We start from the raw sequence: 27,521 nt of genomic DNA, 5'->3' as shown, positions 1-27,521 counted from the left end.
GATGAGGTTTCAGATGTAAATGAGGAAGCTATTGGGAACTGGGGTAAAGATTACCCATGTTACACCTGAGCAAAGAGCTTGACTGCATTGTGTTCATGTCCTAGGGATCTGTGGAAGTTTGAACTTAACAGTAATGACTTACAGTATGTGGCAGAAGAAATTTCTAAGCAGCAGAGTGTTCAAGATGTAGCTTAGCTGCTTCTAATGACCTATTATCATATATGGGAGCAAAGGAATGACTTAAAGTTGAAACTTATATTTAAAAGAGTATAAAAGTCTGGAAAGTTTGCAGACTGGCCATGTGGCAGAGAAAAATTCCAAGCAGGCTGCAGAACCACTACTTGCTAGAGAGATTAGTATGACTAAAAGAGAGCAAAGTGCTAATATCCAAGACAGTGGGAAAAAGACTTTCAAGGCATTACAGAGATCTTAGAGGCAGCTCTTCCCATTACAGACCCAGTGGCCTAGGAGGAAAGAATTGTTTCAGGGGCCAGGCCTGGGATGCTGCTTCCCTGCTCAGCTTAGGGACACTGCTCCCTGCATCACAGCTGCTCCAGCTACAATTATGGCTCAAAGGACCCCAGGTATGGTTTTGGCTGCCACTATGGAGGGCACAAGCCATAAGCCTTGGTGGCTTCCACCATGGTGTTAAGCCTGTGGGTGCACAGAATGCAAGCATGAAGGAAGGTTGGAGGCTTTTAGCTGCATTTCAGAGGATGTAGGAGAAAGCCTGTGGGCCCAGGCAGAAGCCTGATCCAGGGGCAGGGCCCTTACAGACAACCTCTACTAGGAAAATGCCAAAGGAAAATGTGGGGTTGGAGACCCCACAGAGAATCCCCACTGGGGCACAGTACAGTGGAGCTGTGGGCAGACGGTTGCCACCCTTCAGCCCCCAGAATGGTAGCTCCACTGACAACTTGCACCCTGAATCTGGAATCCCACAGTCACTCAACTCCAACTCATGAGAATAGCTGCACCTTGCGAAGCCACAAGAGTGGAACTGTCAAGGTCTTAAAAACCGACCCCTTCCAGCGTGTCCTCGATGTGGGGCATGGAGTAAAAGGAGATTATTTCAGAGCTTTAAGATTTAGTGACTGCCCTGTTAGGTTTCAGAATTTCATGAGGCCTGTTGCCTCTTTCTTTCGACAAATTTCTCTCTTTTGGAATAGTAATGTTTACTCAATGCCTATACTACCATCACATCTTGGCGGTAAATAACTCGCTTTGATTTTATAGGCTCAAAGTTGGAAGGAGATGAGTCTCAGATGAGACTTAACACTTTGGACTTGATGCTGGAATGAGTTAAGACTTTTTTTATTTTGCCATGTGAGAGGGACATGAGATTTGAGGAACCAAGGGTGGAATGATATAGTTTAAATGTCTGTCCCCTCCAAATCTCATGTTGAAATGTAATCCCCAATGTTGGAGATGGGACATGCTGGGAGGTGTTTTGGTCATGGGAGTGGATCCTTCATGAATGGCTTGGTGGTGTCCTCAGGATAGTGAGTGAGTTCTCACAAGATCCGGTTGTTTAAAAGTGTATGACACCTCGTCCCTCTCTCTCTTGCTCCCATTCTCACCATGTGACAGGCCTGTTCCCACGTCTCCCACTTTGCCTTCCACTATGATTGTCAGCTTCCTGAGGCCCTTACCAGAAACAAAGCAGATGTTGCTACCATGTTTGTACAGTGTGAAGAACCATAAATCAACTAAACCTATTTTCTTTATAAATTACTGAGCCTCAGGTGTTTCTTTATTGCAATGCAAAAACCGCCTAACAAAGCTAGTGAGAATGCAAAATAAATAAATAAATAAAAATAAGGAGCTCTTCTACACTACTGGTGGGAATGTAAACTAGTACAACTGCTATGGATAATAGTATGAAAATTCCACAAAAACTACAAATAGAACTACCATATGATCCAGCAATCTCACTACTGGGCATTTATCCAAAGGAAAGGAAATCAGTATTGAAGAAGTCATCTGCACGCCCATGTTTATCACTATACTATGCACAATAGCCAAGATATGGAATCAACCTAGGTGTCCAGGTGAATGAACAAAGAAAATGTGGTATGTATACACAGTGTAATACTATCCATAAAAAAAGAATGAAATCTTGTCATTCACAGCTACATGGATGGAACTGGTGAATATTATGTTAATGAAATAAGACAGTAACAGAAAGTTCAATGTTGCCTGTCCTCACTCATGTATGGAAGCTAAAATATAGTTGATCTCAAAGAAGTAAAAATTGAAACAGAGGATATTGAAGACTGGGAAGTGTAGGAGAAAGAGGGGACAGAAAGAGATTTTTCAAAGGATACACAATTACAGCTAAGTAGAAGGAATAAGTTCTAGTGTTCTGTACCAATGTAGAATGACTATAGTTAACAATAATACATAGCTTCAAATGGCTAGGAGAAGGATCTGGAATGTTTCCAACACGAGAAACAATAAATGTTTATGATAATAGATATGCCAATTACCCTGATCTAATCACTCTATATATTATGTGTATTAAGACATCGTTACATACCCCATGAGTATATACATATTCTGTATGTCAGTCTCTAAAGTTTAAAAAGAAATAACCTATCAAGCCATGGAAAGACAAGGAGAAAATGTAATGCATTTTACTAAGTGAAAGAAGCCAATCTGAAAAGGCTAAATCCTATATGATGTCAACTATATCACATTCTTAAAAAGTCATAACTGAAGACAATAAAAAGGTCAGGGATAACCAGGAGTTAGGTGGGAGGAAGCAAGGAATAAGTAGAGCAAAAAGGAATTTTTTTTAAGTAGTGCACTGAAACTATTGAATAATATTATAGTTGTGTACACATCTTTATACATTTTCCAAACCTATAGAACGTACATCATGAGTAAGCTCTATTGTAAACTATGATCTTTGGGTGATAATGATGTGTCAAGGTAGGTTCGCTGTTGTAACAAGTGTACCACTTGGATGTGGGATGTCTGGTATGGGGGGTGGGGAGAAGGGATAAAAAGGAGCTTTCCAAACTTTCCACCCAGTTTTGCTGTGAGCCCAAAACTGCTCTAAAACATAAAGTCTAGTTTAAAAAAAAATACAAAAACAACTATGAAAAAAAATTAAAAGAAGATAGTTCTAATGGTAAATTGTTGTATTAGCCTGCATCTTCTGAGAACCAGACATCAAGAAAGCATTACAAGTTCAAGGATATTTTTAGGGGAAATACTTGTGAGAAAGGAAATTGGGAGGAAGCAGTGGTCAGGGCACACTGAAAGTCTTGAATTTAAGTCTCCCTAGAGTAAATGAGAGAGGCAGGAAAGCTTGAAGCATCCTATGCAGTTCATGGAATATTTGAAGAAGCCACTGGGAATCCTCAAAGTTGGCCGTAGAGGATCCCATTTTTCCCAGAAGCATGCCTGCCTTAGTATACCTGCAACAATCAGTCATCAGCTAGGATTAGTGCACTGTATTTCCATGGCAAAAAAAAAGCAGTGATGGATTTTGAAGTGTAGCATCAGGAGCCTGCATTGGCTATCTGTTGCTGCATAAAAAGTATAACCAAACTTAGTTGCTAAATTCATTAATATTTATTATCTTATCAGTTCTGTGATCCCCTAGGTTCTCCAGCTCTGGGTCTTCTACCATGACTGGCAAGGACTTGTTTTCTAACATACTACAAATACTTCTGCTCTCACATTGCTGGTTGTTGGCAGCAATTCTCAAGGGTGGTTGGTTCTCATATGTGGGTGGACTGAAGCTTATGTTGTTTCCACACGCTGTAGGCCTCTCCATAGAGCATCTCAATACATGGCAGCTTGACTCATCAGAGCAAGTAACCAAGATGACAAGAAAGAGAATGCTAGCAAGGTAAAAGTCACAAATTTTTGCAACCTAATCATAAAAACGATGTTCTATTACTTTTGTTTTATTCTGTTTATTAGAAGCAACTGAGTATAGTGCACATTCAAGAGGGGATTTTACAAAAGTGTGACTGTTCCCCAGTATAATGCCTACATGACATAGTTGAATTTCGACCCTTCTCTAACTCTGCTTATCTTTAAGAAACAGGATGCCTGGATAAAAAGGTCCCTTTGTAACTGGGCCAGCTGAGACTAGTTAGAACCAAGATGGTCAACTGGACTGAACAACTTCAAAAAGAACTCAAGCTTTATTATAATGTCATTTTCATGCTAAATGACCCTCACACCAGCACCATAACAACAGCTGGAAGACACCATAAAAGGACAAAAAGGAAGGTAGCACTCAAGTTCAGGGAAGTTCATTTCCCATTTCTAGAAAAGACATAAACCTTCCTCCTTTTGATTTTAATGTTCAACCTCTTCATTAAAGAAACTCTATATTTTGCCCCGCTCATCGCTCACTAGTGGAAAAGTTGATTTGTGAGCCTTGCTCCTCCTTATCAATTCTGTGTTCTGCACTGCTTGATATTCACTTTTGGTTTCATGTATTAGCTTAATGAAACCAAACAAGGAAGGATCCCATTTGTTGAAGGATTAGCTTTCTCTGTCATCAAACTGGTGACCCAGCATCTGAACTAGATAGTCCACTTCCTTATTTGGGAAGCTTTTTTACATGCTTATAGACCCAGTAACTGGCATATAAGGGTTTACAACCTCATCTGCCAGCAAAGGACAGGCATTAGTCCTGACTCTGGGTGCCAGGGATCAGCTTTGGAAAAGGTAATATATCATTGTTTTGAGGTCATAAGCAGGCAGGCAAAGGGTTATATAGCTGTACTGGAAAGAAAGCTCAGAGTTAAGTATGATGGGGACACTCACCCCAAATCAGGGTTGTGCACAGGGATGCCTGGCACAAGGTCATGGTCCTGCACTCAGTAGAGGTCCCTGCTGGAGTCCTTGAGAGGGTGAAGAAGGGACCAGTAGTTTCATTCTGAGTAGAGACTCCCTTAAGAGTCTTTGCAAAGGTGAGAGAGGAACCTAAGGGCTGACACTCTAGAATGCTGGATCAAGAAATGACCTGCCAGTAAGTCTTTTGTGTATGAGTGTGTATTCTTCTCTGTTTCTATTTACTCCTCTTAGAGATTTTTCTCTTATGTCTGTGAAAACCTCTTTCATGCCAAGTTTCTTGCACCAGAGGAGCTTAAATTTACCCTCTTCCCAGAAATACTGCCTCCCCCTCCTCCCCCTCCTTCTTCTCCTCCTTGCTGAAGCCCCACAGACAAAGTCACCTTGGCTTCCCCCTAAGAGGAAGATGACATACAGTCTGGAAAGTTAAGGGATCATTTTTGGGGGATTAGAGGAAATCTGAATTATGAGGTTAAGACACCTAGGGGAGACTGCCTGAGACAAGGAGCCAAGGACACTCAGTTAACCTTCAAGAAGACACCAGGGATCCCTGGGTGCAATGGCCAGTATTGGTTTTCTGCATAGTAAGAAAAATTTAGAGCTAAAATGATTAACCTGCAACTACAGAATTAACTAGAGTCTTCTAAACTTCTCTGTCTTCCTCCTTTCTTCTCTGCCTGCTTTGAATCTGCTGTTAAGTTATTGGTCCTAAGACTTATTCTTTATGATCTAACTGAAATTGAAACATTAAAAATTCATTTGAAATTGAAGAATAAAAGGTAAAAGAGCCTTTTTTAAAAAGAATGAATTACCATAAAGACCTCTTTATCAAATTTGGTCCACAGCCTTCCTTGGATTATCTATCGGGAAAAACAGTTTAGCCATTGGAACGGGTTCCAATTTTGTCCGAAAAATAATTTGAACCCAGCTATCTTTTATAAAATGGTGAGTTTGTGTTGTTATCTTATGGCCAAAAGTCCAAGGTAACAGCTATTGGATCTTTGTGTGTGTGTGTGTGTGTATGTATATATACATTAGGTTATATATATATATGAGAGGTTATATATATATAACCTAATATATATATTAGGTTATATGTTATGTCTAGCATGCTACCAAATGGCTTATAATCATAAATTAAATTCAAATACTCTTCAAATTCATGCGAACTTAGTAATTGATAAGATTTGGCTGTGTCCTCATCCAAATATCATCTTGAATTGTAGCTCCCATAATCCCCACATGTCCTTGGAGGGACCAGGTGGGAGGTAATTTAATCATGGGGGTGGTTTCCTTCATGCTATTCTCATGATAATAAGCTATCATAAGATCTGATGATTTTATAAGGGGCTTCCTCCTTCACTCAGGTCTTATACTTCTCTTTCCTGTCACCATGTGAAGAAAGACATGTTTGCTTCCCCTTCCACTATGATTGTTAAGTTTCCTGAGGCCTCCCCAGCTCTGTGGACCTGTGAGTCAATTAAATCTCTTTCCTTTATAAATTACCCAGTCTCAGGCAGTTCTTTATAGCAGCACGAGAATGGGCTAATACAGTAAATTGGTACCAGGAGAGTGGGATGCTGCTATAAGCATACCTGAAAATGTGAAAATGACTTTGCAACTGGCTAACAGGCAGAGAGTGGAACAGTTTGGAGGACTCAGAAGAAGACAGGAAAATATGGGAAAGTTTGGAACTTCTAGAGGCATGTTGAATGGGTTGGACCAAAATGCTGATAGTGATATGGACAATGAAGTCCAGGCTGAGGTGGTCTCAGATGGAAATTAGGAACTTTTTGGGAATTGGAGCAAAAGTTACTCTTGCTATGCAAAGAGACTGATGGCATTTTGGCCCTGCCCTAGAGATCTGTGGAACGTTGAACTTGAGAGAGATGATTTAAGGTATCTGGCAGAAGAAATTTCTAAATGGCAAAACATTCAAGAAGAAGCAAAGCGTCAAAGTTTAGAAAATGTGCAGCCTGATGTGATAGAACAAAAACCCTATTTTCTGGGGAGAAATTCAAGCTGATTGCATACATTTGCATAAGTAACAAGGAGCCAAATGTTAATCACCAAGACGTTTGGGAAAACGTCTCCAGGCCATGTCAGAGACCTTCACAGCAGCCCATCTCATTACAGATCTGGAGGCCTAGGAGGGAGAAATGGTCTTGTAGGTGGTCTTTCCTCCTGTTCTATGCAGACTTGGGATGTGGTGCCCTGCATCCCAGCTGCTTCAGTTCTAGCCATGGCTAGAGGAGCCAATGTAAAGCTCAGAATGTTGCTTCAGAGGGTGCAAGCCCCATGGCTGGGTGGCTTACACATGGTGTTGGGCCTGTGGGTGCATGGAATTGAATAACTGAGGTTTGGGAACCTTTGTCTAGATTTCAGAGGATGTAGGGAAACACCTGGATGTCCAGGCAGAAGTTTGCCGCAGGGGCAGAGCCCTTGTGGAGAACCTCTGCTGGGCAGTGCAGAAGGGGAATGTGGGGTCAGAGTTCCCACAGGGTTGCCACTGGGGCACTGCCTAATGGAGCTGTGAGAGGAGAACCACTGCTCTCCAGACCCCAGAATAATAGATCCATCAACAGCTTGCACTGTGTGCCTGAAAAAGCCACAGACACTCAACACCAGCCCATGAAAGCAGCCAGGATGGAGACTATAACCAGCAAAGCCACAGGGGTGGAGCTTCCCAAGGCCATGGGAGCCCACCTCTTGCAACAGTGTGCCCTGCACATGAGACATGGAGTTAAAGGAGATCTATTTTGGGACTTTAAGGTTTAATGACTGCCCTATTGGATTTCAGACTTGCATGGGGCCTGTAGCCCCCTTTTTTTGGCCAATTACTCCCATTTGGAACAAGTTTATTTACCCAATGCTTGTATCCCCATTATATCTAGGAAGTAACTAACTAGCTTTGGATTTTACAGGTTCATAGGCAGAAGGGACTTGCCTTGTCTCAGATGAGACTTTGCACTTAGACTTTTGAGTTAGTACTGGAATGAGTTAAGAATTTGGGGAACTGTTGTAAGGGTATGATTGTGTTTTGAAATGTGAGCACGTGAGATTTGGGAGGGGTCAGAGGTAGAATGATATGTTTTGTCTGTGTCCCTACCCAAATATCATCTTGAATTGTAGTTCCCACAATCCCTGCTTGCTGTGAGAGGGACCCAGTGGGAGGTAATTGAATGATGGGGCAGTTCCCCCATGCTATTCTCATGATAGCAAGTAAGCTCTCACAAGATCTAATGGTTTTATAAGGTGCTTCCCCCTTCATTCAGCTCTCATACTTCTTTCTGCCACCACGTGAAGAAGGATGTGTTTGCATCCCTTTCTACTATAATTGTGTTTCCTGAAGCCTCACCAGCCTTGCAGAACTGTGAGTCAAGTAAGCATCTTTTCTTGATAAATTACCCAGTGTCAGGCAGTTCTTTATACTAGCATGAGAATGGACTAATACAGTAAGCTTTTATAAATAAAAATGGTTTTTACATTATTGATAAAACAAAAATTTTAAAAATATTTCAGTATTTTCAAAATTGTTAGCATACATTTTTATCTTGGCTTAATTATTATTTTACATTTACATCTGCTTGATATTTTAAGATGTCAAGGTTTGGCATAAATGACATAAGGCTATAAACATAGCCAAAAATAAGCTTTGTGTTTTTTGACAAAAAAAAAAAATTAATATTTGCTCATTCCACAAAAATCGCTAAAACTTGTGAGTTAGTGATAAAAATACTCATGTATTTAACCCATGTGTTTAAGATTCTTACTTAGGTGAATATCTGATATTCACAGGCTAAAAAAATGGCCAATAAAAAATAATGACTGGAAATAATGACTACATTTGTCTAATATCCAAGTTTTCAGAAGTACTCCAGATAAACTATTAAAAATTGAAAGAATTAAATACATATAAATAGGATACATGCTTGTAGAAAAACCTTGTGTAATTCAAAATCTTAAAATTATTTTACATTGAATAATAAATGCTTATTAAATGTCTGGGTTATTTCTAATTAAAAAGGAGTTATAACATGAAAAAACACGTTTCTAAAAATTATGAAGTGGTTTCACCTATAAAATGCCAACATCTGAAAAACAGTTCATGACTTCTTTTTTCCTAGGCTTTCACTAAAATTTAAAGTTATTGAGAATAAGAATTCTAATGAATCTATAGTTCTATAAGTTGTGTTCTTATTGAGAAAAAACAACTTTATGTAATTTGGAAATTAAAACTCAATTACAAAACAATATTTTAAAAACTAAGTAGGAAAGAGAGATGTAAAAGTGTTACAGACATAAAGATGTATTTTTGTATACAAAAGGTTATAAAAATAATTTTGTATGCAAAAGGATCTTATATGGTAAATTTTTGTCCCAAAACAAAATGATTTTTTTTTTTTGAGATGGAGTCTCACTCTGTCACCAGGCTGGAGTACAGTGGCACCATTTTGGCTCCAGCTCATGGGTTCAAGCAATTCCCCTGCCTCAGCCTTCTGAGTAGCTGGGACTACAGGTACGCACCATCATACCCGGCTAATTTTTTGTATTTTAATAGAGATGGGGTTTCATCATGTTGGCCAAGATGGTCTCAATTTCCTGACCTCATGATCTGCCCACCTCGGCCTCCCAAAGTGCTGGGATTACAGGTGTGAACCACTGCGCCTGGACAATGATTGGTTATTCTAAAAGAGGTAGTATAGGACAAATCAAAAGGTCCACACATGTAGATGGCCTGTGAATGTCATGATAAAGTTTGTGAAAGAACATTTAAAAGATAAATTGTACATGGAATTAAGTTGGCTATAATTAAAAAGAAATTATTGGCTGGCCACTGTATATCACACCTGTAATCCCAGCACTTTGGGAGGCCAAGGGTAGATTGCTTGAGCCCAGAAGTTTGAGACCAACCTGGGCAGCAAGCTGAAACCCCATCTCTACAAGAAACACAAAAATTAGCCAGGCGTAGTGGCATGTGCCTGTAGTCCCAGCTATTCAAGGGGCTAGGGTGGGAGAATTGCTTGAGCCCAGGTGGTGGAGGTTGCAGTGAGCTGAGATTGCACCACTGAATTTCAGCCTGGGTGACACAGTGAGACCCCCTCTCAAAAAATAATTATCTATAATAGTTTAAGATTGGTCCCCTATGTTAAAACAATATTTTCTTAAGGTATTATTTTATTGTCAATGAAATTACAAGACATTTTTATTTTTAACTCTGTTCAGAATCTTTGACATACAGTTCCCTTATTCCCAATGGCCTCTGCAGGCAACACTTTCCCTGCCTACCAATCACTCTTGGACTCCTCTCAGGGAGTCAACCCAGACAGTAACCCAGAGTGGGGCATATTGCCAGTCTTACTCTATGATGTCCTGGCATGTCTCCAATAGAAAAAAAGAGGTGGGTACTGTATATGTATGTTCTCTTCACAACTTTAGATCTTTATAACTGAAAGTCTCATTCTAAAGGACTAAGGAAAGATCCTTAGGGGTTTCAAAACCTCATTTGAAGTATTATAAGATTCATCATCCTAACTGGGCAGATGTTCAGTCCCTTTGGTACATTCTCCTCACTGGAACAGGAAAAACAAAACTAAACAAAAAACAAAAAACAACAACAAAAGACTGTTCTCTAATGGACTTGGGAGGAAGTGGGACTAAGCCCATAAGTACAAGACAAACAATCCTATTTTATGTCTCAGAGCACATTAGACATTAGACATAAACTCTTAAAAGTGAATTTAGAGCTAGACACTCTCATCTCAAGACTAGTAGACCTGGCCAATAAGGTGTTCAACAACTGGGATAGGGAGGAGGAACATAAAAAAGAGAGAAAGGCCACATGGCAAGTCTACCAATGGGCTACTGCTCTCCAGTGCCAGCTGGATAACTTACAGGATACCTATCAATAGAGAACCGCAGCTCCAGTGAGTGTTCCTCAGTATCCTAACCAGGAGAAAGCATTTTGAAGACCTAGGAGACTAGGACCATACAATTGTGCCTTCTTCAATATGCCTTCTTCAATGTGCCTCTTCTTCAGAGAGGGTCACTGGGAAAAGGCCTGTCCCCTCCACATCTGAAGGGAAGGGACAGAGGGCTTGTGCCATCGAGGTGCTTCACACAGGAAGATGGTCAGAGTAGGAAAAAAGATTGACAGGGTCTGGGGACTCCTCAGTTGGCCCTCCAGGTATCCCCCAAGGAGCTACAGCTTTTACTGGATGTAGGGTGCAAGACTGTTGATTTCTTGGTTGACACAGAACCACCTACAACGTTTTGAACACCCCCTGGGGAAGACTTACCCACCAAAATTGCAGGATTATAGGAGTGTGAAGGAAGACAAAAGATAACACCTTTATTGAGCCTCTAAAATATATATTAACTCAACCAAGAGGCACTAAAAGGGATAGTCTTAGTAATTAATGAGCTTAGAAAACAGGGATTCTTGAGGGCCTGCCAAGCTCCATGCAATATTCCTATCATCTCTGTTAAGAAACTAAATGGAAAGTATCAATTTGGACAAGATTTTAAGGCAATTAATGAGGTAACAGAAAACATACACCCAGTGGTAACTAATTCTTATATTCTACCATGTTACTCTGTCCCTGAGTTGGATGTAGAACTCAGTCCTGATTCTAAAAGATGCCTTTTTCTGCCTTCCACTGGGTACAGACTCTCAGTCCCTCTTTGCTTTCAAATATCAGGATCCCCAGACAGGCAGGAAACAGGAGTTAACATGAACTGTGTTAACTCAGGGGTTAAAAAACCTCCTGCACAATATTTGCAGAGACCTTAACAAGAGACCTGGGGTATCTGACACTTTTGAATATGTGGCAGCATGTGACCAAGCATTCCAAAACCCTAAAACACAGCTCATGAGGCCACAGCAGTATCCCTAACCAACAAGCAAACTTTTCTATCTTTATGTTCATGAGAGAGGAGCAATTGCCCTAGGAGTACTAACTCAAAGGTTGGGCTCACTGAGCCAGGTAATGGTCTATTTTTCCAAGCAGCTGGACTCAGTTGCTAAAGGCTGGCCACCTTGCCTTTGATCTGTTGCAGCTATGAAACTCCTTTTAAAAGAAACAGAAAGTTAACCTTTGTGCACCCACTAACCATTTGGGCTTCCCATCCTACCCAGACTGTCATAAAAGAAAGCTGGGTGGAATGGCTGCCACTACACAGGGCTCTCCAGTTACAGGTAATGCTTATTGATAATTCCCATATAATGTTGAAGATGTTTAACAGCTTGAATCTGGCCACCCTCCTTCCATCTGAAGATGGCCACTTATCTCACAACCACTTAGGGGTGACAAAGGAAGTGTACTCCAGTGGACCAGACCTTAAAAGTAAACCTATTAAAAATGCAGAAGCCTAATGGTTCACCAATGGGAGTAGCTATACGCAAGAGGAACAGAGGAGGGTGGGTTATCCTATAGTCTCTCTCACAGGTGTAAAAGCGAGTGCTCTTCCACTTTCGGCTCTTCACCAAAGGCAGAGCTTGTTGCTCTAGCCCATGCCTTAGAGTTGGAGAAAGGGAAGGTGAATACATGAAGGTGAATACAATGAATACAATAGTTCCAGGTACACCTATTCCATCTTACATGCCCATAGGGCTATTTGGAAGAAAGGGGCATGTTAACCTTTGTTAATAAACAGGTAAAAAATGGTGTTGTTATTTTAAGGTTATTAGAGGCTGTAAGAAAACCAGCCTAGGTAGCAGCAGTTCACTGCCATGGCCACCAAAAGGGAGGGGCTGAGATAATTAAAAGAAATAATAAAGCTGACCTTGCGAAAAAACAGACAAAGGGTCATTTCCAAATGCCACGTTTGCCTTCCTTCCAGGGTCCTACTCCTTTTATCCCAGTTTTATCTCAAAACATGGAATAAAAGCCTCCAAATGTAGTTATATCAAAAGTCCTGACCATCCAGGATGGCTAAGAAACCCTCATAAGCAACTTCTTTTTCCAAAAGCAGTTACATTGCAGGCCATTTTTTAAAAAGCCCATTCTAACACTCTGGTCAGGAAGCCCTTTATAACTGGCTTTGCAAAAGTATGACTGGGAGCTTCACGGAGCTACAACTTCAGGGAGTTCTCAGGGAGCTAATCAAAGAGGTGGTTGAGACTTGCTCCACTTGCTAGGTTAATAACCTTAATACCCACCCCACATGGGGGGCCAAAAATGGGCCACTCAGCTGGTCCAATACCAAGGCAGATGCCCAGGGGAAGAAGATTGCCCAACTGATTTCAGAGTTAAGCTCAGAGCCTCAAGACACTATTAATGCGTCCTAGTCCTCACTGGATTAAAAAAAAAAAGCCTTTGCCACCAAAACTGAAATTACACATGAAGTGGCAAAGGTGCTATTAAAAGAAACTGTGCCTAGATTCAGGCTGCCATGGTCAATCCAAAGTAGTAACAGACTAGCATTCATATCTTTCATTACTAAGGCTACTTCTCGGGGTCTAAAAATTAAATGGTGCCTACATGCCGCCTGGAGCCCACAATCTTCAGGTAAAGTAAAACATACCAACCAGAAAGACCCTCAAAAGGACTTTAGCCAAATTATGCCAGAAAACTCATCTCTCATGGATTTTGCATCATCCCATGTCCTTGTTAAAAATGAGAATAGCTCCACAAAGAAAAATAAAACTGAGGCCTTGTGAGCTAAGACTGGTCCAAGTCAGGTCAGATAACCAGGAGGTCTTCAAAAATATGGAAAAAAATAAGATATGCCACCTAAATTTTAAAAAGTAGTAAAAGCCCTTCAGGCCTATAGAAATTGAAAATTACCTTCACTGTCGGATCTGACCCACCATCCCTTTCAACTGGATACTGGGCTTACCTAAAAACCTGCAGAAGGGGGAGACCACAAGATCATTTACAACCTAAATATACGAGCCCATATCTGGTAATGCTCATAAATAACTCTGCCTTAATGTTACCAGGAGTGATGCCTTAGGTTCACCACACCTGAGTAAAAGCAGCCTCAGAACCTAAGGAAAAAATTCCCACTAACCAAGCTAAATCGCTCTCAGATCTAAGATTCCTGCTCAAAAGGATTGACAGGAAAACTTAAAATACATGACACCCTGGAGAATGAGACCTAGGGCATCAAATCCCCAGAGAAGCCAAAATGTTTAATGGTTTCCTGTCCCCATCTCACCTAAGGAATAAAAGGCAATTAGGCTTATTCTGGCTGGTACTGGGATAGCAGGTGGTCTCATAGCCCCTAGGAAAGGTTTGCCTACAGTTGCGGGAAGTCAGGGACCCTGAACAGAGGGACCAGCTGAAGCCATGGCAAAAGAACATAAATTGTGAAGGTTTCATGGACATTTATTAGTTCCCAAAATTAATACTTTTATATTTTCTTATGCCTGTCTTTACTGTAATCTCTGAACATAAATTGTGAAGATTTCATGGACACTTATCACTTCCCCAATGAATATCCTTGGGATTTCCTATGCCTGTCTTTAATCTCTTAATCCCATCATCTTCTTTGTAAGCTGAGGAGGATGAATGTCACCTCAGGACCCTGTGATGATTGTGTCAACTGCACAAATTGTTTGTAGAGCATGTGTGTTTGAACAATATGAAATCTGGGCATCTTAAAAAAAAGAACAGGATAACAGCGATGTTCAGGGAACAAGAGAGGTAACTTTGAACTGGCTGCTGGTGAGCCGGACGGAACAGAGCTATATTTCTCCTCTTTCAAAAGCAAATAGGAGACATATCACTGAATTCTTTTTCTCGTCAAGGAACATCCCTGAGAAAGAGAATGTGCCCTGAAGGTAGGCTTATAGACGGCCCCTTTTAAGGCGTGCTGTCTTTTATGGTCGAAGCTGAAGGGATGAAATAAGCCCCTGTCTCCTGTAGCACTCCCAGGCTTATTAGGTGGATGAAAATTCCTACCTAATAAATTGTGGTCAGACAGGTTGTCTGTTCTCAAACCCTGTTTCCTGATAAGATGTTATCAATGACAATCCTTGCCTGAAACTTCATTAGCAGTTTTAATTTCCCCTCATCCTGTGGTCCTGTGATCTCGCCCTGCCTCCATTTGCTTTGTGATATTTTATTACCTTGTAAAGTATGTGATCTCTGTGACCCACACCCTATTTGTGCACTCCCTCCCCTTTTGAAAATTGCTAATAAAAACTTACTGGTTTTACGGCTCGGGGAACATCACGGATCCTGCCGACATGTGATGTCTCCCCCGGACACCCAACTTTAAATTTCTCTCCCTTGTGCTCTTTCCCTTTATTTCTCAACCCAGCCGAGACACTTAGGAAATAGAAAAGAACCCATGTTAAACATCGGGAGCGGGTTCTCCTGATAGCCTACCATGAGTTTACCCTCTGCAACCTCACAACAGGTATAGAAATTCTAGCGTGTAAGACTAGTGATGCCCTTACCCTCCTCAAAGTCTCCCTAGACTCACTAGCCAACACTGTGCTTGATAATCATCTGACTTCTGATTACCTCTTGGCAAAAAAAAAGGTGAGGCACGTGTGGTCACCAGCTCTTTCTGTTGTGCTTGGGTAAGTAATTCAAGATTAACAACAACAACAAAAAGACATTAAAATCATCTACAACCAGGCCAAGTGGTTGCACCAATTTAACCAAAAGGGCACAGACCCTCAAGGAATACGAAAATGATAAAACAGGCCAGCCCTGATTTCACCTGATTTTTACCCTAACTGGGCCCTTTAGCTACCATCCTACTTATCTTGATCTTCAGGCTCTTTCTCTTAAACTGTCTGGTCTCTTTTATGTATAAGCAAATCAAGGCCATACGGTGATATAAAAAGGTAGGCTTATACCCAGGAGATAACCAGACCTATCTAAGACTAGCTAGGGAAAAAATTCACTCCTCTAACAGGCCCCATATTGTCAAAGGTGTTCGAACCAGAGTGACTCCATTTTGACTGAGGGCTAGGAAAATGAGGCTGGGCCTTGATTAGGCTGCATTCTCAGAAATTTAGGCATTCCTAGCCTCTAGATGTTTATGGTAAGGGAACAAACTAATAATGTTTACTACACAGACCCAGATTTGGGAGTGTCCAGATCTCCCAATATCTGGCAAACAAAGGCATTCCTAATTTTGTCTTAAAGATAATAATACCGATTCTTGCAAAATATAGTAATTAAGAAAATTAATCCTTTATCACAAACCCTTGTAGCAGAGCACATCTCCCCATATACACAAGCATTGTACTTAGAGTGGACACATTCCTCCTCTTACTTTCAGAAACGTCCTACTCTGTCTATGGAGTATCTGTCCTTTCACCACTTTACCTCTCTTAAGAAACTTACTTTTGCTTTACACTGTGGACTTACCCTGAATTCTTTCTTGCACAAGATCCAAGAACCCTCTCTTGGGGTCTGGATTGGGACCCCTTTCCTGTAACAATATTAACATCCAACTTCAGATTGAGGAAGTTGTAGAAGACAGACTTTCACCCCTCAGCACCCTTCAAGAATGAGGAGTGAATATACAGAAAAGGGGGAACTTGTTATCTAGTGTAATGCCTACATGACATAGCTGAATTTCTACCCTGCCTTAACTCTGCTTAAGAAACAGAACACCTGTGATAAAAAACAGTTCCCTTTGTAACCAGACCAGCTGAGACAGGTTTAAACCAAGATAGCCAACCAAAGGACTTCAAAAGGACCTCAGGCCTCATTATAATCTCATTTCCATGCTAAATGACCATTGCCAATCCCCATGACACAACTGGAAGAAGGCATAGGAGGACAAAAATGAAGCAGCACTCTGGTTCCGGGAAGTTGACTACCTATTTCTGGAAAAGACATGAATATTCCCTCCCCTTGCTTTTAATGTCCAACCTCCTCATTAAATAAATCCTATATTTTAATCCCCTCACCCTTCATTAGTGGAGAAGTTGAGTTGTGAGTCATGTTACTACTTCTCAGTTCCATGGTCTGCACTGCTTAATGCTGACTTTTGGTTTTGGGTATTGGTACCGTGACTCCAAACAAGGAAAGATCCCATCTTCTGGGAGAGTGGCTTTGTCAGTAACATGAATATCAGGGAGGAGAAGCTGAAATCATTGGAAGCCATGTCAGATGCTGCTAACAACAGAATCCTTTGGTCAATTGCATTTCTCATAGTTGGTGGTCTCCAAGGTGCAGTCATATGATCTTCACATTAAATTCAGGACAAAAGGAAATGATTTAAATAGACAATAAGCCAGAAGAAATTCTTCAGAAGGCTTGAAAACAGAAAATGTGAGAAAATGATTAAGAAGCATGGAGTACCCAATAAGAAAATCTAATGTATGTTTAATTTGAGCACAAGAAGACACAGAAAATGGGACCAAGGAAATGTTTGAAAAAATTGTGACTCAGAATGCTCAGGATTAATGAAAAATCCAATACATAGAAACAAAAAGACTAACAAATCCCAATGGAATAAATAAAAATTAACACCTAGAATATCTTGAAAAATAAAATTAATTAAAATTCATAACAAAAAGATGTTCTTAAAAACAGGCAAAACAGCCAAAGGAAAAAATATATAGATTAGATGCATAAAACTGAAAGTCAAATGGTCAGCTTCCTTCTTAATGGCAAAAATGAAAATTAATAGATTATGAAATGTTATAACTAATATATGAAGGTCAACTAAGAATCAACAATTCTATGAAAAAAGAAAATGTCTTTCAAACAAAAATTCTGAAAGTTTATCATCAGGAAAACTTTGCTAAAGGTTATGCTAAAGGATCTATTTCAGCCAGAAAGTACTCTTAGATGAAAAGTCTAACATTCATGAAGAAAAAATAAAAATAGTTATTTTGTGGGTAAATTTAAAAAATAACCTTGACTACTTAAAACAATAATAATGTACTTATCTGTTATACAATGAAATATTCAGCAACAGTAACAAATATTTAATTCAGAAGAAATGTAATAACTAGAGTAAAATTTTTCTTAGTTCCTTTTATTGTCCAGCAGGATAACAGTATCAGTTGTTTTTTAGAGTCTGACAACATTAAGTTTTCCTGTGGCAATTAATAGGATTTCCTACTAAAAGAATAGAAATAAAATTGTAATACTCAAATTCAAGAAATAATAAAATAATCATCAACATGAAAAAAGGCAATAAAAAAGAAAAAATACAACAAATGTGGCAAATAGAGTAAGTTATGTGGTGGTTTATATCCAAATATATTAGTGATTCATGAATGCACTTAATGGTCCACCCTTGAAAATATTTTCAAACTGAAAAAAATGTGTCTACATGGTGTTTATAACAGATATATCTAAAATATAAAAACTTCAAAGTATTGAGATTAATTGAAAATATTAATCAAAAGAAAGCTAGTACAACTGTATTAATGCCTTGATTGAGTTTAAGCAAAAATATTCCAAGAGTCAAAGAAGGTCAATTCATAATGATAAAAGAGGTTAATTTGTATCCCAGGAGGATATAACAACTTCAAATTTGCATGCACCTGAGAATATAGACTCAAAATATAGGAAGCAAAAACTGATAAAAATAATTATGTACACAAGTGAGCAATTATAGACGCTCCTCAATACTTGACAGAAAAAGTTAAAAAAAAAATTAATAAACGGAGCAATGCTTCTCAAACATCACCTTGGAGTCTTTTAAAAGTGTAGATTCTCATTTAATAGGTCGGTGTTGAGTCTAATTTTCTGAATTTTGAATGAACACCTGGATAATGTTAATGTTGTGGTATAAAGATTAACCTCCATGCTTAGTAAACTTGATCTAATGGAAGAGTAACAACAGTACACTCAACAAGTAAAGAATGAATGTTATTCTCAATGACACAAGGAATACATGCCAAAAAATGCCATCTTAAGACTAAACAATTTTCATGGTTTGAAACTATATACATTTTTCTCTGGAAAAAAAAAAAAACTATATACAATTCAACTGGAAAGCGATAATAAAAATTAATTAGAACTCAATATATAAATTTTTAAAATACATATTTCTTAATAACCCATGGGTCAAAGAAGAAATCATGATAAAAATTAGAAAATATATCCAATTGATCAAATATAACTAATCAGGTTAGTTATAAAAGAGATCTATTTATCAACTAAATAGATAATATTTAATTACATGTTGAAATATACATTGGATGTGAGGAAATATAAACACCGTAAGAAATGAATGTTATCTAAGTTGTGGAATTTTGTATAAATTGTATTGATTTTGCTTATATGTATATGACTCTAACTCCCATAGTGACTATAAATTCTTTTATACTAAATCATTGATCAATTTGAAATAAATAAAAATACTATATCACGCAGAATCATAAAGAAGTTATAGTCAACAAAAGGAACTGAAAGAATGTCAGAAAATAAATACATCAGGGACAAATGTAGAAAATAAAAAACCCTCAATAAATAATATACCAAAAATATGTAATCTATATATTTAAATATTTCATTTTATTAGTAATCAAATAAATTCAAGTTGAAATATTACATGCTAAGTATATAATTAATTTATTGATATCTAATTTGTTTTTAATCATATCCCATACTGAATTTTTTTAATAGTTACTTTTGCACACGTTGTAGGTATATTTATTGTTATAAGATGTCCTCAGGCAATTTGGCAATATATATGAAGAGCTTTAAGATGACACAGAAATATAGTACTTTGGAGATTTATACATACATAATTTTACATATATGAAATATACATCTTTTTATTTATATATAAACTTGGTGATGAGACAGGTATGAATAATTTAAAATTTTATTTTTCTCTTAAAATTTTCTGTATAGAAATATATATTAAATTTTTACTTAATATTTAATTTCTAAATGCTATAATTAGTGTTTGTGAAAAATTCTTACTTGTAGGCCTCTATGCTTTTTTCATCCTGGTGAATATCTTTATCCATCTCTTCTTTAATTTGCTGAGCCTTCAGTCTGGCATTTTCACAGGCTTCTAAAGCTTCTTCAAGTTCTTCACAAACTTTTCTGTGTAGGTCCATTACCTAGAAATGAAAACATTTTTGCTTATATTTGCACTTAATGGTTAATTAAAAATAATAACTTTAACTTAGTGTAGTATTGATTTAGATTAAAAGTTCTTTAGAAACATGTTCTCCCACATTCAACCTATTGTTTGGTAAGTGTAATTTCAGCCCTGACAGGCATTAACGCTGGGAATGTATAAATGTTACTGAAGAAAATAATTTCAATATCCAAGTTAACATGTCCAGAATGAAATCATTATGTCTTCACTCATAAAAATATAGTTTTATTACTCAAATAATACTTTATTATTTAAAAAGTCAGAAAACAAAGATGAACAATGACAAAGTCACCTGTATTCCTCTCCACTAAGAAAAACCATTATTCTTAGGTTGGTGCAAAAACAATTGTGGTTTTTGCCATTAAAAGTATGCACCAACCTAATATCTTAGTGTAATACTTCAAAATATTCAGTTTTTACTCTTTTTACTGATTAAGAAACATCATACTAATCTCGTGTTTTACTAACAAACATCATACTAATGCTCCTGTCTTCATCTCTTCCTTCTTTCTCTCTCTGTATATCACTGTATCACATTACTTTTACTTAGTATTCCCTTATATCACACATACTCATGATTTAACTCATTGTCAATTATATGAGCATTATGCACAGTTTGACATGCACAACATATGTATGAGGGACACATAACATAAACAGTACTATGATGAACCATGTAAGGAAATTGCACAATCTATAGTTATACTGCATGTTCTTGAATATTTTCTTCAAACGTACTGTTAAAACAGAATTTTCTGAGTCATAAGGTATTAGCAAATATTTTAAGAATGTTGATTAATATTGGTTGCCAAATTACTCTCCAGAATAAGGGGTAACAGTTTGTATTCTCACCAGTGGAACAGAAGAAAGTCCATGTTTGAAAACTCTTTCCAGCATTTTACATTACTTTTTTCTAATAATATTATTTAAATTGACAGGCCAAAAGGTTATTGTGTAAATTTTACCAGAATTTGATGGCTGTTTCTATAACAATTTTGGAATGATTGACATTTTTACTATAATAAGCCTTCCCATCTTAGAATATATTATGTGTCTAAATTAATTGTCTCTTTATTTTCTTCAATATGATTTCATAATTATAGTCTTAAATGTCTATATCTTTATAAATTTCATCATCAATATTTAATGACTCTGCTAGTAAAGGAGTTTTCTGTTTATATTTTTAACTATTTATTGAAAGTATGGAAAAGCTTTATTCATGCTAGTAAAAGTATGTTGTATTGGATGGTTTAGTTCTGGTGGATACAAACTTATTTTGAAAACAACAGTCTTCTATTTGATGTTTTAATTATAATAATATTAAAATAATTTTATTTCACAATTTTTAAATGTATATCTTTTATTTCATTTTATTGTCCTATTACATAGGAAAAATCCTCAAAATGATGTTAAATTGTAATAGGGATGTCAGGTTTACCTGATTTGTTCCTATTATTACAGCTTTAGCATTTTAGTGATTAATATGGATGCTTGTGTGAAATAGTTCTTTATTTAAATTAAGGTATTTTTTAAATTTTAATTTTTTATTACAATTGCCAGTTTTTGAATAATGAATACATCTTAAGCATCTTTTGATAAAATTCTATTTTTTAATCATGTTGATACAATAAATTACATACCTAAGATTTTCTGCTGTTAAACCATTGGCACATTGTTATAATAAATTTTTTTGGAGTGATATACTTTTCTTATATTGAAGAATTCTTTGGCAAATATTTTATATAATTTTTCAAATATGTATTTATTGGTAACTTATATATGTAATGTTATTTTTGCAGAATTTCCATAAAGTTTTGGTATTGAAATATATCACCTTCATTTAATTAAAACATTTCCCTCCTCTTCTTTGGACTAAATATTTAAAACAATATTGGAATTATTCATCTTTTACAGGTTAGATCATATGCAACTGCAGTATCACCAGCTTTAGGGTTTATTATTAAGTGTAATAATTTGATATTTTATTTTTGAGTTTCCCTTTGATACTAGAATAATATCTACATACAAGATTTTTCTTGTGGTTAAGGTATTTTCGTAGTATAATTTTCTTTTTAGTTTTATGGGATGGTGATCTTACAATGCATCTTTTGAAGTTTATCCTTTCTAAATTTTCTTAAGTTTATTTGTTGAAGTAAAACTTATATAGTATAGAATGGGACAAGTTAAAGTGTACAATTCAGTGGCATTCGGTACATTCAATGTTGTACCAACATGACCCTTTTCTAGTTCCAGAACATCTTCATCATCCCAAAGGGAAACCCTGAACTCATTAAATGGTTACTCCCTAGTCTCCCCTTCCTGTTTTAAAAGATTCTCCTGGTGGGAAGATGCAACGCAGTGAAACTGGGCTAGATGAAAGGCAGAATTCTGTTACTTACAGCTCCAAAGGAGAGATGGCTACCAGGTAGGGCCGTGTTAGGGGTTTCAGCTGGGGACAGGTTAGCAGCAAGCTGGAGCTATAGGGGACAGCTTATGGGTGGCAAGCAGTGGAGGTAGGTAGCTAAATTTCAGAAGATCTCTGTGGAGTGGCTAATTTTAATCATTTCAGTAGACTCTGAAGTACAGTGGGTTTCACTACTTGTTTGGGGCCTCTGTTGAGAATAGGATGGGTACATAGTGGCGTGGAATGTGAGGGCCCAGGAAGGGGTTGGAGATGTGGGTTTAATCAGCTTCTCAAGAAAGGGAGGGCCAGCGTTTAGCCACGGCCTCAAAACTGAGTAAGACAACACAACACATTGTGTACTCTAAGAAGTAAAATACGTGCCTTGGCTACTCTGTCATGCCTGGAACTCTGGAGGGGCTGAGTGTCCTTGCAAGCCTTGTTTTATGGCCTTAGCATATCTAGAGACATGTGGGACCTTGATTTATATTTTGGGTATCTATGAGGCAAGGGATTCCCAGAGTTGTTTACTCTAAAGGGGCAACTCTTTACTTCCCACTCTGTATCCTGTTGCTTTGGGGATTTTTTTCAATTCTTTTTTTCTTGTTTTGGGCTTCTAGTTACCATCTTTGTCTGCTAACTTATATTGCATACATTCTCGGTTACAGAAAAAGGGGATTTAGCAGCCCTCTGGCCTAACTTGAAGGCAGCCTTCTCTCTCATTCCAAGGCTTCCAGTCTACCTCCCAGGTATTGGGGTGTGCACTTAAAGAGGTATAGCAGACTCCCTTTGTGAAAACCCAATTAGCCCAAAGTATCAGTCCTTTCACATGTTGTAATGCAGCAGCATTTACTAAAGCCCAAGCACACTGGCTAGGAGTTTTGAATTTTTTAAGCAACCAGGTAACTTCAGCAGGCCTCTAGCCAGGGCCTTAAAACTAGGTCAAGATTGCATAATAAAAAAATAATAAAAGAGTTTTAAAATGTTATTACGGACACAACATGACAAACAAAATTTGATATTACATTTCCCCCAGCCCTACGCAGTCATTAATCTTTCTGTGTCTATGGATTTACTTATATTGGATCTTTTATATAAATGAATTATGCAATATGTGACCTTTCGTGTCTAGCTTCTTTACTTAGCATAATGCTTTCATGTTTTATTCATGTTATAGCATGTATCAGTACCTCATTTCTTTTTATGGCTTAATAATATTTCGTTCCATTGATATATCACATTTTGTTTATCTCAGTAAATAAACATTGGACTGTTTCTTTTGGTTATTGTGAATAGTGTTACTAACGAATATTTATGTACAAGTTTTTGCTTTTGCTTTTGTTTCTTTAGTCTCAGCTTTTGTTTCTTTTAGATATATACCTGGGAGTAGAATTGCTGAAGAATATAGTAATTCTGTGCTTAGCTATTTTGGAAATAACCAAAATGTTTTCCATAGCAGCTACACTATTTTTGCATTCCCACCAGCAAATTACAGTGGTTCCAGTATTTCTAGGGTATCCTTGTTACTTTCCATTTTATTTTTAATCCTATCCTAATGGGTATGACTGGTATCTTATTGTGGTTTTGATTTGCATTTTTTAAAGACTAATGATGTTGAACATACATCTTTTCATGAGTTTGCTGCCCATTTGTATGTCTTTCTGAAGATATGTCTGTTCACTAATATGAACAGATATACAACAGATATATGTATGTCTGTTCATGGTAAGTTCTCTGTTTATTTTAAATTTAGTTGTTTGTCTTTCAGTTGTCAAATTATAAGAGTTCTTTATATACTCTGGGAACTACATCAGTTTGAGATCATATAATTTGCAATGTTTTCTTTCATTCCATAGGTTGTCTTTTTACTTTCTTGATAGTGTCCTTTGATGCAAGAATGCTTTTAATTTTGACTAAGTCCAATTTTTCTATTTTTTTTCTTTTGTTACTTGCACTTTCGGTGCCATATCTAAGAATCCATTTCCAAATCCAAGGTCATAAAGATTTATCCCTAGGTTTTTGTTTGTTTGTTTGACACAGAGTCTCACTCTGTCGCCAGGCTAGTGCGCAGTGGCGCCATCTCAGCTCACTGCAACCTCCACCTCCCAGGTTCAAGCGATTCTCCTGCCTCAGCCTTCTGAGTAACTGGGACTACAGGCCCCTGCCACCATGCCCAGCTAATTTTTGTATTTTTAGTAGAGACGGGGTTTCACCATGTTGGCCAGGATGGTCTCGATCTCTTGACCTCATCATCTGCCTGCCTCAGCCTCTCACAGTGCTGGGATTACAGGCGTGAGCCACTGCGCCTGGCTATCCCTAGGTTTTCTTTTAAGAGTTTTATAGTTTAAACTCTTGTATTTATGTCTTTGATTCATTTTGAGCTAATGTTTATATGGTGGGAGGTAGGGGTCCACTTTTACTCTTTTTAAAATATATTTGGATATTCAATGTCCCAGCATCATTTGTTGAAGAGGCTACACTTTCTTTCAATAAATGATTGGTCTTGCACCTTGTCAAAAATCAATTAGCCATAGATACATATGTTTATTTCTGAAATTTCAGTTCTACTTTATTTATCTATTTCTTTATACCTTAGGCAAATATATTTTGCTTACTACAGCTTTGTAGTAAGTTTCGAAATTGGAAAATGTGACTTCTCCAATGTAGTCTTCTTTACAAGATTATTTTTGCTATCTGGAGTTCCTTGCAATTCCATATAAATATTAGGGTAGGCTTTTCCATGTCTGCAAAAGATCATTGAACTTTTGTTCTGGATTGCATTGACTTCACAGATATTTTTAGGTGCTACTGACACTTTAACAATATTGAGTCTCCCAATTCAGGCATACAGGATGTCTTTCAATTTATTCAATTCTTATTCAATTTATGTCAGCAAAATATTACAGTTTTTCTACACAAATCTTTCATCTTCTTATAATTATTAGTATTTTATTATTTTTGATGACCTGTGTATGGAATTGTTTTCTTAATTTTTTTTGGATTGTTCACCACTAATGTACAAAAATACAACTGAGCCTTATGTGTTGAGCTGAATTCTGCAAGTTTGCTAAATGTGATTTTTAGCACTAGGAGACTGTTTTGTGAAATCTTTGGGATTTTCTATATATTAGATCATGTCCTCTGATAATAAAGAAAATTTGACTTTTTAATTTCTAATGTGTATGCCTTTTATTTCTCTTACTTGCCTAACTATTCTGGCTTGAACTTTCTGTACAATGTCAAATAGAAGTAGTAAAAGTGGGTATCCTTCTTTTATTTATGATCCTAGAGGAAAAGGTTTAAGTCTTTCACCATTATGTTTAGTATTACCTGTGGGTTTTACAAAAATGTCCTTATTTATAGTGAGCAAGTTTTCTTCTTTTTCTAGTTTGTTAAGGATTTTTATCATGTAAGAATTTTGGACTTTGTCTATTGTTTGTTCTTCAACTGAGACAATCGTGTGTGTGTGTATGTCTTTATTTTATTAATGTGGTATATTAAACTGATTTATTTTCATATATTGTATTACATATGTATTCCTGGGATAAATGCCATTTGGTCATGATGTATAATCTTTTTAATATGCTGCTAGATTTGGGTTGCTAGGATTTTGTTGAGGATTTTTGCATCTATATTCATAAGGTATATTGGTCTATAATTTACTTCCTTGTGATATATTTATCAGGCTTTAGTAACTAGGTAATGCTGACATAGATGAGTTAGGAAATGTTCCTTTCTCCTCTTCCTCTTCTTTTCCTTTTGGAAGAGTTTGAAAGTTTGAGAATTATTAGAGATTGTGTGTGTGTGTGTTTGCTATAATTCACTAGTGAATCCACTTGGTCCTGGGCATTATTTATTTATTTATTTATTTTGGTGGAGAGGGGAGGTGGTTAATTACTTATTCAATTTCTGTGCTTGTTATACACCTGCTCAGATTTCCTATTTCTTCTTGATTCCATTTTATCTAGGTTATCTAATTTGTTGGCAAGAATTTTTACAGTCTCAATGTATGTATTTTTATTTCTCTCTGAGGAAGTATTTGGGCCTCTCAGTGCTCATAATTCTGCTTTTCATTTTTGAGTATTGTCAGTTATGCTCATTTTACCAAAGAAAAATGTGTTTACTTTTACTAAGATATCACTTTCCTTCTACCTTATATTAGAGAGTTTTCATATTTTGGCTGCATGACATTTATAGCCTTTCTTAATAGCATCTCAATTTCATGATGAGGAATTATTTTTTCTTGGGGAATTACTTTCCCTTGCATTGTACACCCATAGTGGATGGTTTCACAGAGTTTATGGCTCACACTACAGAAGCCAAGAGGTCCAAACTCTCATTTTGACCCCTGGAATAGTTAGAAGGTCACCAGCTGACTTAAAGGCAGGTAAGCAGAAGCACTGATCTAGGAATTTAAGATGTAATGGAGTAGCACAATAATGATGAAATAAAAGAAGGGCAGTCATTGCATTAATGGTCAGGCTTCTCTAGAGAAACAACCAGTAGGAGCGAGGAATAAGCGGGAGAGAGAGAGACTGATTTTAAGGAAAAGGCTCACACTATTTTGGAGGTACAAGTCCAAAATCTGCAGGGTAGGCTGGCAGGCTAAAGACCCAGGGGAAAGTTGCTGTCCCAGTCCAAAAGTAGTGTGCTTACAGGATTCTTTCTTGCTCAGAGGAGATCAGTTTTTGTTCTGTTAAGATCTTCAGTTGATTGCACAAGGCCCACCCACAATATGGAGAATAATATGTTTTACTGTAAATCTACCAATTCAAATGTTAATCTCATCCAAAAAATGTACATTTATTGAAAACATCTGGAATAATGGTTGACCAAATATCTGGGCATCATGGCCCCATAAGTTGACAATTAAATTAACCGTCATTTTAGCCCTAATAAGCTTTACACAAACGTTGCTTTTTTTTTTTTTTTTTTGGTCTGCTAGAATGAATCCTTTCTTCCCATTCACAAGCCTGATCTTCCAACTGCCCAAAAACTCCACTTGCCCTGCTTATCATGTACCCAAGTTCACTATCAGGGAAAAACACAGTAAAACAAAGGGATACCAATTAAAACACATATAGACAAAATTTTAAAGAATGACAATAAAAATGTTAACTAAATTGTGAGTTATACTAGGATTGAGTTTTGCTGTAAGTTACAGAAATAAACCAAATAAGTTGCTTAAACAAGCTTGCAGTTTACTTTTCTCTCACAGAAATATATCTGACTATCCCTTTGCTCTTCAGCCATC

The 27,521-nt window shown here is 37.3% G+C and overlaps 1 protein-coding gene across 12 annotated transcripts in view; it reads right to left on the bottom strand.

Annotated features, from left to right (window-relative positions):
- LOC105498394 (coiled-coil domain containing 178) overlaps window positions 1-27,521 on the bottom strand; it is a 506,590-nt gene that overhangs the window by 373,713 nt on the left and 105,356 nt on the right. For all 12 annotated transcript variants that reach the window (XM_071085481.1, XM_011770472.3, XM_011770477.3 and 9 more), the window contains one exon: window positions 19,683-19,825. In XM_071085481.1, coding sequence (XP_070941582.1) covers window positions 19,683-19,825 — 143 coding nt within the window. The remainder of the gene's footprint in view (window positions 1-19,682; window positions 19,826-27,521) is intronic.

Source organism: Macaca nemestrina, chromosome 19 (genome assembly GCF_043159975.1).
Source record: "Macaca nemestrina isolate mMacNem1 chromosome 19, mMacNem.hap1, whole genome shotgun sequence".
NCBI classification, from domain to species: Eukaryota; Metazoa; Chordata; class Mammalia; order Primates; family Cercopithecidae; genus Macaca; species Macaca nemestrina.
This window is presented reverse-complemented; position numbering and strand designations above follow the sequence as displayed.